We start from the raw sequence: 15,437 nt of genomic DNA on the forward strand, positions 1-15,437 counted from the left end.
AGTTAGAGATTGCCTATTTGTATTTTGATGGCCAATGCTCAGCACCGGACCTTGTAAAATGCTTTGTACATAAAAAGCACTTAAATGCCTTTTCATTAAGCAATTAATTCCTTAACTTCTACATCCAATTCTACCTCTACAACCATGATTGTACCATTGTACTTGTGAGCTCTCTATTTTTACTGCTACCACCTTAGAACAGGCTTTCATCTATGGGAAATATTACTATAATCCCTTAATAGTTTTTTCTGCCTTTACTCCTTTCCTATAATGGTATCTCTCATTTCTGCAAGATTATTTGCTGCTTGTGTGATTCTCCTGCTAGATAGCTTTTCCTTTCGAGAGGCTTGTGACCATACTCTCTTGGTTCTCTTCCCATCTGTTTGGCAACTCCTTTTCAGTCCCCTATGCTAGATTATTATCCATTTCATTACCTCTAATTGAGGTTATACCTAAGGCTCTGTCTTGGACCTTTTTCTGTGCTTTCATTTGGTGACTTTATCAGCTTACTTGGATTTAATGATCATGTGTATGAAGGTGATTTCCCTGACTTTCGAAATTTGAAAAAAAGGGAGGAGGAAGACTCCTAAGAAGGGAGCACAGCATAATTAAAGCCAGGATTTTAGGACAGAGCACAGCATCACACATTTATTAAATATTTACAAAGTATCAGATACCATGTTAAGTACTAGGAATAAAAAGATCAAAGTTTAATAGCTGTTGCTCTCAGAGAGCTTATATTTTAGTTTGAGAAGATAAAATGTACATATAGAATTATGTACAAAACAATACAAAGTAGTTTGGGGAAATTAATTTGAATTTGGGGGATGAAGAAAAGCTTCATGGCAAGAGATTAAAGCCTTGAAGGAAAGCAGGGGTTCTAAGAAGTGAAGAGAAAGACAGAAAGCATTACAGAAATGGAACAGCCAGCGCAAAGTCTCTGAGATTAGAAATGTGGGACCTTATAAAAAGAATAGTAAGAAAATCATTTTGGGTGCATCAGGAAGAAGAGCAATGTCTAAGGGTGGAAGAGTAAGTTGGAAACAAGTTGTGATAGACTTTAAAGGGCAAACAGAGGAATTTATATTTGAACCCAAAGGAAAAGAGAAGTCATTAAAGTTTATTGTGCAGAGGAGTAATATAGTCAGATCTCTGCTTTGGAGACCTGGGTGGAAGATTGTCAAAAGGGAGTTAAAGATAAATGGAGAACAATTAGGGGGTTATTGTAAATAGTCCAGCCTGAGACATTTTTTAAAAAGTTCAAAGACTGGTGACAATTGTATAAAATGTTTTATAGAACAAAAACCATAGGACATGGTACAATTTAGAACTTCAGAGAAAGAAAAAATTAATATAGGCTAGAGGAACCAGAAGAGGCTTCAAAGTGAAGAATTTAAATATGAATTTCAAGAAAAAGATATACTTTGAGGAAAGGCAGGGTATTCCTAGCAGAGGATAGAAGACATTCAAAGACACAATTGCAGGAAAGAGTATGTTATAAGAAGGCTGTGAAGAAGACAATGTAAAAAATTCAAGATTATAAGAGTTAATAAACTATGGCAACTATGGATGTAAGTACTGATTATATAGTAGAAGGAATTATAAATGAAAAAGAAAAGAAGGAAGATTCTAGAGAAGAAAGAAATAATCGGAAGATCAAAGTTTTAGGAAGGACGTAATCCACAAGGTGGAAGTCTGGTTATGGTATACATATCTAGAAAAAGAGGGGAATGGGATTAAATGCTCTCTAAATTTATTTCTAGTTCTAATATTTTGTTAGCCTATGAACCTAAACTGAGGGGAGCTTCCTTTTCTGAAACAAAAGGGAAGGAGGAAAGAATGAAAGACAAATATTTAGATGCACATTATGGTTCTACTCAAATATTTAATGGATTTCCCCATGGACTGGGAAATAGAATAGATTGTTCAAAAGAGGACAGCTAGGTTCCATGGATAAAAGTTTCAAAGAAAAGAATCCATCTCAAATGATTGGAAAACTTGTGAACAGCCAGCAAAATGGAACAGGTCATTGCACAAAGCAAGGAGCTTGACATGAAAAGCATTCAAGCCAGAGCCAAGATGGTGGAGTTAGCAGTTAGTTGTCATAAATCTCCCATATTCACCTCTAAACAACCATAAAATAGCACCTCAAAACAAATTCTGGGATAGAAAAACCAATAAAAAGATAGGGTAAAATAATGTTTTAGTCCAAGAAATGTGGAAGATCAATCAACATGAAAGGTCTGTCTCATTTGGGCAAAAAGAGAACACATTCAGGACAAGAAGCATCCCAGCAAGCCAGCAGCAAGCCCTACTTCAGCAAACCAATGAGAGCTCTTAAGCCCCATTTATAAAAAATAACTAAGGGATGAGAAGGAGGAGTATATTGAGTATAAAGAATGAAGGGAGACATATATAATACAATAGATTAATTTACATGAAGAAGCACTTAAAACCTATTACAGTAGAGGGAAAGATGGGAGGGTGGGAGTTTGAAGTTATTCTCAGACCTCTTGGCTCAAAGATGTGATAATATATACCATAAGTTGAATTTAGAAATCTCTCTTACCAGACAGTGAAGTAGGTGGGAAAAAAATCAAGATAAGGGTGTGAGTGTGGGGTAGGGCTGACTGAAAAAGGGTATGGTAAACAGAAGGAGGGAAGGATGAAAGGAGAGGTAAGAATAGAATGGAGGGAAATACACAATAACTGTGAATGTGAATGGGATGAACTCTTCCATAAAAGAGAAATGGATAGCAGAATGGACCAAAAACCAGAATTCTATAATATGTTGTTTACAAGAAACACACCTGAAGCAGAAAGACACAGAATAGTGGTAAAGGGTTAGAGCAAAATCTATTATGCTTCAGCTGAAGTAAAAAAAGTAGGAGTAGCAATCCTGATCGGAGGCAAAGAAAAGCAAAAATAGGCCTAAATAAAAAGAGTTAAAAAATGTAACTACATCATTGCATAAACAATGAAGTAATATGAATACTAAACATATGCACCAAGTGGTATAGCATCCAAATTCTCAGAGAAGTTGATTTATAGATTCGTGACCAAACAAGAGAGAATTATGAAATGTAAAATAGATAATTTTGATTATATTAAATTAAATTTAATAGCTTTTATATAAATAATGCAACCAAGATTAGAAGGTTGGTTAAAAAAAAAACAGGAAACGATTCATACAGCAAATATCTCTAAAAAAGGCCTCATTTCTCAAATATGTAGAAAACTAAGTCAAATTTATAAGAATACAGGTTATTCCCAAATTGATAAATGGTCAAAGAATATGAACAGGCAGTTTTCAGGTAAAGAAATCAAAGCTATCTGTATACATATGAGGAAGTGCTCTAAATCACTTTGTTTAGAAAAATACAAATTAAAACAACTCTGAGGTACAGTTACTTTATAGCTATCAGATTAGCTAATATGACAAAAAAAGAGAAAGTGATAAATATTAGAGAGGATGTGGGAAAATTGGGACACTAATGCACTGTTAGTAAAGTGTGAACTGATCCAATCTTTCTGGAGAGTAATTTGGAACTATGCCTAAAAGGCAACCAAACTGTGCATAACCTTTGATCCAGCAACCTTTAGGAGAACTAATAACAAATAATAACTATACTACTACTGGCTCTATATCCCAAAGAGATCATAAAAAGGAGGAATGGATCTACATGTGCAAAAATATTTATAGCACCTCTTTTCATGATGGTAAAATACTGAAAACAGAGGGGATGCCCTATTAATAAAGAGGGAATGGCTGAATAAACTCTGTGGTATATGAATATATGGAATATTATTGTTCAATAAAAAATGATGAACAAGCAGATTTCAAAAAAATCTGGAAAGACTTGTATAAACTGATGCAAAGTGAAATAAGCAGAATCAGGAAAACAGTGTGTATCTGTAATGCTGTGTGATGATCAACGATAAATGACTGAGCTCTTCTCAGCAACACAATAATCCCAGACAAGTACAAAGAAGAGAGGAAGGAAAATGCTATTTACATCCTGATAAAGAACTTATGGACTCTGAATGCAGATTGAAGCATTATTTTTTCACTTCTTTGTTCTTTTTCGTGGTATTTTTTTCTTTTTGAACTTTTTTTTCTTTCACAACTGTGATTAATATGGAAATATATTCTAGGTGATAGTATATATATGACCTATATTAAATTGATCATTTTAGGAAGAAGGGAGAGAGAAAATTTTGGAACTCAAAATCTTATAAAGATTAATGTTTAACAGGGGATAATTTACCCCTCAGATCTTTGGAGAAAGAGAAATTTATGATCAAAGAAGTTAGAGAATATCATAAAATGCAAAATGGCTAATTTTGATTACACTAAATTAAAATTTTTTGCACAACCAAAGCCAATGCAGGTACTATTAGAAGGAAAGCAGAAAATTAGGAAACAACTTTTACAGCCAGTGTTTCTAATAAAGACCATTTATAAAATATATAGAAATTTGAGTCAAATTTATAAGAATACAGGTCATTTCCCAATTAATAAATGATCAAAGGATATGAACAGACAATTTTCAGATGAAGATGTTAAATTCATTTTTTAGTCATATGAAAAATGCTCCAAATTGCTATTGATCAGAGAAATGTAAATTAAAACAACTCTAAGGTACTGCCTCACACCTATCAGATTAGCTAAGATGACAAAAAAAGATAATCTTAAATATTGGAGGAGATGTGGGGAAAACTGGAACACTAATGCATTGTTTATGGAGTTATGAACTGATCTAGCTATTCTGGAGAGCAATTTGGAACTATGCCCAAAGGGCTATAAAACTGTGCATACCACTTGATCCAGCATTGTCACTACTGGGGCTATATTTCAAAGAGTTCATAAAAGAAGAAAAGGACTCCCATGTGCAAAAATATTTATAGTAGCTTTTTCTGTGGTGACAAGGAATTGGAAACCCATCAGTTGCAGAACACTTGAATAAGTTATGGTATATGAATGTAAAGAAATATTATTGTTCTATAAGAAATGATGAGCATGCTGATTTCAGAAAAGCTTACAAGAAAAACTTATATGAAATGAGGCTGAGTGAAGTGAGCAGAACCAGAAGAACATTCTAATGGCAATATCAATCTGATGATCAACTATGATAGACTTTGCTCTTCTCAGCAATGCAGTGATCCAATACAATTCCAATAGACTTCAGATGGAAAATGCTATCCACATTCGGAGGGAGAACTATGGAGACTAAAAGTGGATCAAAGCACACTATTTCTCCTTCCTTTTTTACTTGCTTTTTTTTCTCAGTGTTTTCCCCTTTTGTTCTGATTTTTTTTCACAACATGACTAATATGGAAATATGTTTTAAATGATTGCACATCTATAACCTATATTGAGTTTTTTGCTCTCTTGGGGAGGGAGACATTAAGGGAGAGATGGAGAAAAAAATTGGAACTCAAAATCTTACAAAAACAAATTCTGAAAACTATCTTTATATGTAGTTGGAAAAATAAAATACTATTGATACAAAGTAAAAAATAATGAATGCTAAGATAATGAATGACATGTAATTGGAAAAAAATAAAATACTATTAAAAAATTTCAAACTAAGGCAGAGTGATCAAAGAAGTGATTCCTACAGTGGATGGGAAACTAGATGACCTTGCATGTTCCCTCCTATTCTAGGATATGCTAAGGTTTCTGAGGAAACCCATACCAAATGGAATCATTTTCTCCACAAGCTTGGGAAAGTTTAAGGATTTATCCAACCAACATTTCCAAGATCCCACCCCCTCAATAACTGTTACTGACATTGATTCCTGTCTCTTGGGTTTTCATTTAAGGATCAGAAACTGAGGGTTGTTTGGCCTAGAGAATACTTGAAGACAAAGAAGGCTATCTAAGTTTGATGTAAGAAAAGTAATCAAACAATTAGAGTTGCATATATGTGGACTGGGCATCTCAGGAAAAAATAGTGGGATTCTCCCTAACTGAGAAGGGTTGGACTCAATAACCTTAATGGTCCTTCCAACTCTGGATCAGTGATGCTGTTTTTCTTTACTCACCTGGACTTTTTCTCTTTGCTGTCCAGGGTTCTTTTCCTTGCTCCAACTGGGAGATCACACTGGGTTTGGAAACTTGATGCCCTGCTCATAGGTAAAAACAAGAACTCGGTATCTGTGCTGGGTATAAAGATTCATCCTAGGATTGAGTCCCAACCCCTTGGTCTTCAGAATCTCTGAAGGATGAGATAAGTGCAGCACTATAGGAAGCGTAATAAAACCACCTATTTGTGAATATCCTCTTTTTAGGTCCCAAAGGAGTCTAGAACTTCAAAGTTAAACCCAGAAAAACTCTTTATAGGCTCCACAGGTTTTTAAGAACCATGGAAATAAAAACAGCCCAAAGGACAGACTCTTTAGTCACAAAGGAAGCCATCCTTACCCAGGGAGACCAGGTTCCTGTAGTTCTCCAGCATCACATCCCTGTAGAGGGCTCTCTGAGCAGGCCCTAAACACTTCCACTCCTCTCTGGTGAAGTTCACAGCCACATCCTCAAATGTCACTGACACCTGAAATGGCAAACATATTTCTGCTCAACCTGGGACCATCCTCGCAAATGGCAATGAGAAGAGCTGTTAGCAGAGAAAGTGGATGAAATTATATGTGCTAATTAAATGAAAGCTTCTGAATGTTCCAAATCAAATAAAGTATTTACTGATTTGCTATTATGTATAAAAGGGTGCTCAAATCTATCAGAAAAACAAAGAAATAAGAGACATGGTCTCAAACCCTCCCCCCAAATACTGTGTTTATTTTTTTTGTATTTACTTATCTCTGAATATATTGTTTTTCCCAGTAATATATGCTAATGGGTGGGGACTATTTCACTTTTTTTTTTAGCACCTCTAGCACTTATCACAATGCCTAGCACAAGTGGGCACTTAATAAATGCTTATTTAATTTAATTAAATTCATTTCACCTGGGTTCTTTCTGCTGCTTGGAAGTTGCTTTGCTCTTTTTTGATTATCACATTGCCTATAGTAGTTGTTCCAATCCTTTTCTTTCCTCAAATCACCTTGCTCTCCTCCGCTCAGCGATCTCTTCCTTTTACTGATAAAAGAGAGGATCTCTATTGTGAGTACTATCCTTTTCCTCAATTCTACATTTCAGCATCTTCCCTTATTCTCTCCTCTCCTTTTCAGTTCCATTCTCTCTGGAATGTAGAAACTCTTTTTTTTTTTTTTTTTTTTTTTTTTTTTTTTTTTTTTGCGCTTCACTTTGATACCTTTGTTTCACATCTCTCCTCTGAAGATCTAAAGACTCTAAACCTTTAATAACCCCTTCATTTCTCTCTGTCATCTTGTATCTGCTGGCTTTTGTGATTTTACAAACATGCTCAACTCTTTATTCTCAAAAACACTTTTCTTGATGTTAGTCTCTTCTTCAGCTATTGTCCTGTATTCTTCCAAAAAAGCTATCTATACTGGTAGCCTCTACTTCTGTATCCCCAGAGCTGGAGATTCCTAGAGTCTTTTCTTTTCTCTTTACAATCTTTTGGTAACCTCATACATAAGTTTCATTTATCTATATTCGTCACTCCCAAATCCAGTTCTTATTTTTCTCCTGAGCTCCAATCTCACATCACCAATCTGCATGTCTCATGTGCATCTCAGACTCAAAACATCCAAAACAAAATTCGTTTTCCCTTTTACAACTGCCCTTCCTCCTAACCTTATTTCTGCCAAGAAACTGGCATCCTTCCAGTCACTCAGGTTCACAAACTCAGGCCCATCCTTGATTCTTCATTCTCATTTAACTTCCATCCCTGTTCTTTTGACATATTCTACTTCCACACCATATCTCACACATCAACCCTCTTTTCTCCATTCTTACAGTCACCAGTCAAATTTAAACTTTCACCTGGGATATTGTAGTAGCCTCCAAATTAGACTCCAGGCTTCTAGGCTCTCTCCCCTTGTTCATCCTCTTCATAGCTGCTAAATTGATATTCCTAAACTTTTTAAAAATCTCCCTCTAGGATAAGATACAACTTCTTTGTTTGACATATAAGCTCTTCAGTCTGGATGCAGTCTCTCTTTGCTGACACTTCACTTTACTTCCCATTATGTACATGCTGTTCAGTCAGTATCTTTTGTTTCCAGTCTGTACCATTCCATCTCCTTATCTCCATGAGTAATCCAGGCTGTCTCCAGATCTGGAATGTTCTCCCTCCACCTTTTCTTTGGGAATCCCTCATTCCTTTTAGGATCCTCCTCAAGTTCTTCGGTTTCCATAAGGCCTTTCCTGACTTCTCTAGTAGTCAGGGTTTCACTCTCATGAAGTTGCTTTGTGTTAATTATATTTTCTTCTTTGACACAATATATTTAAATTCTGAGGATGACCTCTTGGCAGATAGTAATAGACTGGGATTGCACAATGATATATATATATATATATATATATATATATATATATATATATATATATATATATACTTTCAGACATACCCCATATACTGATTTGTTTTGCTTGGCTATATTTAGTAGGAAGGATCTCTATCTGATGGCAGAAGAGAATTGGTGGGTAGAAATATGAGGAAAAAGAAAACAAAAGAAGAAGAAAATGTTAATGAAATATTAAAAAACACAAAAAAGAGCAAAAAAGTTCTGAAGGACATGTTAAATTTAATATATATTTAAAACCAAACTATACAATAGAAGTACATGATTTCATATACAATTCTCTTTTCTGTGTTTCTTAGTATATTAAAATATTTATATTTGTTGATGTTGCTAAAATAAATAAGAAACAAGATTTTTTTTTTCAAAAAAGTGAGAAAAATGTAAAGGATGCAAATCTTAGCATGTGTTTCTTCAGGAGAGTGGAAGGAGTTGAAAAGACCGTGAGTTTGGAATTGGGGTATTGGTTAGGGTTCTCTTCTTTGGTGACTATCCTACTACATCTCCTTGGATGATGATAACAAAGCCAGGAAGAAGAGGTTTAGATTTTGAGTATATGTGGAACAACAGACTAAACCTATTACATCCTTCCCTCATTCTAATAACATAATTCTCAACCAGTCTCACTCCATCCCAAATCTTATCTGAGTTTTCTTTCTCTCAATCCTTTCCAGGAGAAACAGCTTTTTTCCCTCCTGTACACTAATAATTCCAGTGGTACCTTTCCTTCCATGTGATTTGTCAAGGCCTGTTAGGTGGAAAGAGCAGGTCCATATCCTATGAGTTAGGCTGGATGACTTTGGAAATTTGTTCCAAGATTCTGTCCCCTTCACTACAAATGCAAGTGATTTTCCCTTCTACTTAACTAAATGTTTCTTATTCTTGTATTATTTTCACATTATGAATGACATAGTTGATTTGAAAGCTTGTTTGTACTATTAGCCCCAAATACAAAAATGACTAGTTATGGTTCTAGTGAGTTATTATTTCATGAATTTGTCCCTCCTCTGCCTCCCCCCAAGAAAACTCGAAACTATTCAAGGTAAAGAGCCACACTTTCATACTTCCAATTTGGTTTGTTCATAGACCTTAATACATTTCTGAGTACTTCAAAAGTCTGAATGATTTGTCAAATGAGCATGTAAACATCTGGTAGACAGGAAAGGAGACTAGGCAAATTAATTTATTCATTCAACCAACCAACCAACAACTAATGTGTACTAGGGATTCAAAGACAAAAAATTGAATAAATAGTTGCTGCCTTCAAAGAGTTGGAGACTGTGTCATGATTCTTTCTTATATGAAAATAGCACAGCTCCTGGAAGCGAATAATAGAGGCTAAAATCCCTGTGAAGGATAGTATTTTATTGGGCAACGAAGCTCTAAGAAAGTCTCCAGGAGAGAAGGAAATGTTCTACACTCAGAGATATAATATTTCAAGAGAGAGAAGAAATTCCAACTTACCTTTGATTTGACTTTCATGCTCCAAGAAGCCATTCCCTCTTCTTTGATGCTCTCCTCTTGAGGAAAGGCAGAATTTTGAAAAGGCAAAACTGGACTGGGGAGAAAGGAATCATAAGAAAAACCATTCTGTTTTGTAGATTCCAGACTCATCAGGCTGAACCCCATCACATACCAGTTAGATATCATCACCATGTTCCTTAAGAACAGGTGTCCAATCTTCAGTTTAGAAGCAGTCCCAACCCTTTTCCAAGAATAGGAAAAAAATGGTACAAGGATAAGGTTTCCTGCATCTGATACTCTGAACCTGTGGTTCAACCAAGTCCCAGGAGATAGAACTATATCCACCCTGAAATTCAGGACATATATCTATTCTCATGTATAATATGGGATAAGAAATATAATCTTTCTGAGGTGTACTTATTGAATGAAAAAAAAATTCTATTTTCTATTTCCTGTCCAGAAAAGCTGCTGAGGTCCCTGGAGAAAACAGCTTTATAAAATATTTAGCAACCATCCAATTTATAGCCAAACTCTTATACAAAACCCTCTACATTCTACATTAATTTTCTCTACTTCCTTATTCTCTTCTCAAATCCTTGCAATCTGGCTTTGACTCCACCATTTGAGTTACCCTGATATTCCCAAGGTTTCCAATTGTCCTTAAATTGCTAAATCCAATGATGTTTTATCATTCCCCATTTTTTTTTTTTTTTTTTGGAGGCTGGGGTTAAGTGACTTGCCCAGGGTCACACAGCTAGGAAGTGTTAAGTGTGTGAGACCAGATTGGAACTCGAGTCCTCCTGAATTCAGGGCTGGTGGTCTATCCACTGTGCCACCTATTCCCCATTTTCTTGATCACAGAAGCATTTAACACTGTCTACCACTCTCTTATCTTGGGCATTCTATTCTGCTCTGACCTTTTTTTTTTTTTTTTTGAACACTGTTCTCTCCTTATTCAATTCTGTTCAAAACCTATTTATTCTATCAATAAGCATTTCTTAACTATCTTGTATGGGCCAAGCCTTATGCTACATGCTGGGAATACAAAGCCAGAATTGAAACAGTCCTGGTTTTCAAGAAGGTGACATTCTCTGGGACATATCATATATATGTCTTATCATATATTTTAACATGTTTAACATATATTGAATTGCTTGCCATCTATGGGAGGGATTGGGGGAAGGAGGAGAAAAACTGAAACACAAGGTTATGCAATGGTCAATGTCAAATTATCTGTGCATGTATTTAAAAAATAAAAAGCTTTCTAAAAATAAGCTTTTTTGTGGAAAAAAAAAAGAAAAGAGGAGGTCTGGAACAGTCATTATGAGAAGTGAGATAGCAGATCAATTAATAACATGAATTGCCAAGAAAAACCCAAATAGTGTCATGAAAAGTCAGGCATGACTCAAACAACAACAAATATATCTTAATTTTTATTAAGTGAAAAGCACTAGAGATAGGCTAGGAAAAGGTAGTAGACCTGCAATTCATTGGTATAATGAACTCTTATTTTCTATACCAATGGAATGAGATATGTTTTTGTAATTTATAGTCTTAGAGAATTGCCTAAAGTTGAGGTGTCAAACAATTAGGCTTTGTGCAGCTCACAACACTTCCAAATATGACCAGAAACAGATTAAAATGTAGTTTCTATTTGATTTTCACATATTGATGTTTTAATTTAAAAAAATAAGTATATAAACATGTGCTATTTCTAAGTTAATATGCAGCCCCTAGAATTTCTTATGTTTAGGTAAATGGCCACTGTTTCTATTTGAGTTTGGCATTACAGGTCTAAAGTACTAAGAGTTTAAGTGACTTTAAATGCTCAGGGTCCCAATACCAGTAAGTGTTAGAAGTAGAAACTGAAGCTGGGTCTTTTTGCCTTTGAGACTGTCTCTGGACCACTATGCCAACTAAATCTTAGGCATTAAATACTGATGCACCCACTTGGAAGGATGTATTGAATTGACCAGAAAGGAGAAGTCCATTACGCCCATTATACACTCTCTCAAATCTACTCTTAATAAGAGTATAGAGTCACTGGGTAACTTTCAACTTTAGCTCTCTGCTTACATTGTCTTTCCTGATGCTATACTAGGACAGAGAATAATAGTAAATATATGTTCTAGAAATTTTTTTAGAATAAGTTTGAAGGCACTCATCTAATTTCCCAAATATTGTTCTCCCTAATGATATACTACAGCATAGCATTTCTGCTACCAATGTAACATTGTCATTGGGCAACCAACCTCAACTTCTCCTTTAGTAAACATAAGGAATAAGGAAAATATAATCTAGTCCACTAATCAGCTACAACTGAAAATGTTCATTATCCCAATCCAATGTTTTAGTTCATTAATTATTTCATGAAATAATTTCTATATCTTTAACATAAAGAGGGTTAGACATAAAACTTTCCTTAAATTTTATCTGGGGGAAAAAAAGAATCCATGGTTGTTAGGATTACTAGGTGAGAACTGAGGTTGTCTGGATAGTAACAAGGTGAGAATTCAGGTTGGACAATTACAAGGTGAGAACTCAGGTTGACTTGATGGAGAATCTGTCGGAGAGATTTGAGTAGAAGACACAGCAGATTTCTTCCCAGAGAGTGATCCGGCAGCTTCTAGAGACGACAGCTCGCAACAATTGGCGCCCAACGTGGGGCAAGGACTTTTGCTTATCCTGACAAGAGGAGCTAGACCAGACCTTTGCAATTTGGCGCCCGAACAGGGACAGACACGGTCCTGATTCCAGTGGAAAAGCTTCCGATCTAGATCTCAGTCTCTCTGACCCAGAACCGTGAGTAACGAGGAAACTTTGTTAAAGATTAAGTGAGCATGCTAATAGATAAATAAGGAACTTAACTTGTTAAGGGCTAAACCAGGAATCTCTTATAGCTGAAATGGGGCAGATGTTAGCTATATTCAGTCCCTGGACCTCAGCCGACTCAACCCCAGCCCCAGAAGCAACCTCATCTCCACCCCCATTCAGGAGTGGTACTATAGAGAGTATAATCAAGATAATTGAGGAGCAGAGTTTACTTGTAACCTGGGTACAGATTGCTAAACTCTTGGCTGCATTAAGACGCACATCCCCTTGGTTCTTAGAGGAAGAAAAGATAGATGTAGATAAATGGAAGCTAGTGGGATATGAAATGAAAGAATTTCAAGCAAAAAATGGGCCTCGTTCAATTTCTGCAGAAGTATTTTATATCTACAATATAGTTCAATTAGCCTTAAACTATCAAGCAAGTTGTAGGAGAAGGAAAAGTTCTAAAAATGAACAGAGGAGGAAGTGTGAGGAAAAAAGGAAAGATCAAGATCTTTCCCTAGAGCAAGAGGATTTAAATGAGGAATTATGGTATGATTCTCTTGAAGAAGCTTCAACCCTGCCTAGAGAACAGATTATTGACAGGCCCACATCAACCCCACCTTCAGAGATGGAGGAAGAAAGAGGGGAAGAGGCAGAAACACAAACAGAATTGCCTGTGAAGCAGCCTAAGCCTATGACAAGATTAGAAAAAGCATTGGTTAAAGCTAAGAGAGAAGGACAGGATATAAGTGATTTTATACATGCATATCCTGTGATTGAAGAGATTGACTCTGTAGGTAAAAAAAGGAGAAGATATGCACCTTTAGATTTGAATAAAATTAAGGATTTGAAAAAAGGTTGTACCCTTTATGGGGCTACATCAGCTTATGTCAAAATGTTACTAGATGGTTTGTCTTATGAAGTCCTAACCCCGAATGATTGGAAATCCATAGCAAGGACATGTCTGGAACCTGGAGAAAATTTATTATGGCTTGCGGAATTTCATGAATTATGTAAAATTCAAGTCAGATGCAATTTGGAAATAGGAGTTAACACACAATTCACTTTTGAGCACTTAGCTGGTGAAGGTCAGTATGGAGAGAATTCGGAACAGATTAATTATACCATGACAATATATGAACAAATTGCTAAGGCTGCAATAAAAGCTTGGGGTGTCCTTCCTGGACAGAAAGATCGTGGAGAGGCTTTCACTAAAATACAGCAAGGTCCCAATGAACCTTTTGCAGATTTTGTGGGACGTTTGCAAACTGCTGTCAAAAGAACTATTGGAGAAAATTCAGCTACAGAAATAATGACCAGACATCTGGCTAAGGAAAATGCCAATGAGATTTGCAAAAGAATTATATGGGGATTAGACAAAGATGCTCCTTTAGAGGAGATCATAAGACGCTGTGCTACAGTGGGAACAAATGCTTTTTACACCCGGACAATGATGAATGTGGAAAGGCAGGGTCCCTCCTGGCAAGGGACTTCTAGAGAAACTCGGCGATGTTTTCAATGTGGAAAAATTGGACATCTAAGAGCTCAGTGTAGGTATGGAGATACAGTGAGAAGACAGGGTGAAAGAAGACCTAAAACCCCATGTCCAAAATGCAACAGAGGACTCCATTGGGCATCAGAGTGTAGAATAATTCAGTTATGATTATTTGATTATGTTATTTGTCATATACTTCTAGCATGTATTATGTTACTATGTTACTATGTGCTTATGTAATTTATGTAATTATGTGTAATACTTCCCATATTGATGGATTTATGTTTCAAGATCATGACTGTCCTATGTTCTAAATCAAAAGAAAGGGGGAGATGTTAGGATTACTAGGTGAGAACTGAGGTTGTCTGGATAGTGACAAGGTGAGAATTCAGGTTGGACAATTACAAGGTGAGAACTCAGGTTGACTTGATGGAAGGAGTAGGCTCATTGGCTGAGGTGGTTCTTCCCAGAAGCCCTTGCATTATCCCACGCCCATTCTCTGGGAGAATAAAAGAGAGGACTCCCAGAGATAAAAAAAAAAGACTCTGCATTGCATCAGGCTTGACAGGGCTCTCTGCAGGAAGGGAAGTCACTTCTAAGGACAAGAGTTAACAGCAACTGCCTGGAGACAACGGTTCGTTACAGGAAGAAGAATCTGTCGGAGAGATTTGAGTAGAAGACACAGCAGATTTCTTCCCAGAGAGTGATCCGGCAGCTTCTGGATACAACAGCTCGCTACACATGGTCATCTCCACACCAAGACAGAGTTTTGGAAAATGTTAATAGATGGCTAATATTTTCCCAAATTAATTTACAATTTAATGTAATATTAATCAAAATGCCTTGTAGAATCAAATAAAATAATAACAAAATACATATTTAGAATAAAACATTTCCTAAAAAGGTTAAAACTCAATGTTGATGGAGCCCTGAGGAAATAGACTCTCCAGTGCATAACCCATGGAACTGGAAACTGATACAATCTTTTTACTAAGCAATATGACACAGAACTCTTATTATGTATTGCATGTTCTAATACATCTACTGTGAGGGCTATATCCTAAGAATATAATTTTAAAAAGGGAAACAAACTTCATACAACAATAGTCATAACTGTTTTCATTGTCATAGTGAAGACCTGAAATTAATGTAAAGTCTAACAATAGAAAATAGTGAACATATTGTAATAAATGGTGAATATATTGGAGTATTGGAAATA

General features: G+C 35.8%; 1 protein-coding gene across 1 annotated transcript in view; it reads right to left on the reverse strand.

Annotated features, from left to right (window-relative positions):
- Nucleotides 1-15,437, reverse strand: part of LOC141552915 (uncharacterized) — a 64,145-nt gene that overhangs the window by 3,569 nt on the left and 45,139 nt on the right. Inside the window, exons 9-11 of the mRNA XM_074284830.1 lie at nt 9,910-10,150; nt 6,428-6,554; nt 6,049-6,129 (exon numbers count right to left, since the gene is read on the reverse strand). Of these exons, the coding sequence (XP_074140931.1) occupies nt 6,049-6,129; nt 6,428-6,554; nt 9,910-10,150 (449 nt within the window). The remainder of the gene's footprint in view (nt 1-6,048; nt 6,130-6,427; nt 6,555-9,909; nt 10,151-15,437) is intronic.

The sequence above is a fragment of the Sminthopsis crassicaudata genome, chromosome 2 (assembly GCF_048593235.1).
Source record: "Sminthopsis crassicaudata isolate SCR6 chromosome 2, ASM4859323v1, whole genome shotgun sequence".
NCBI classification, from domain to species: domain Eukaryota; kingdom Metazoa; phylum Chordata; class Mammalia; order Dasyuromorphia; family Dasyuridae; genus Sminthopsis; species Sminthopsis crassicaudata.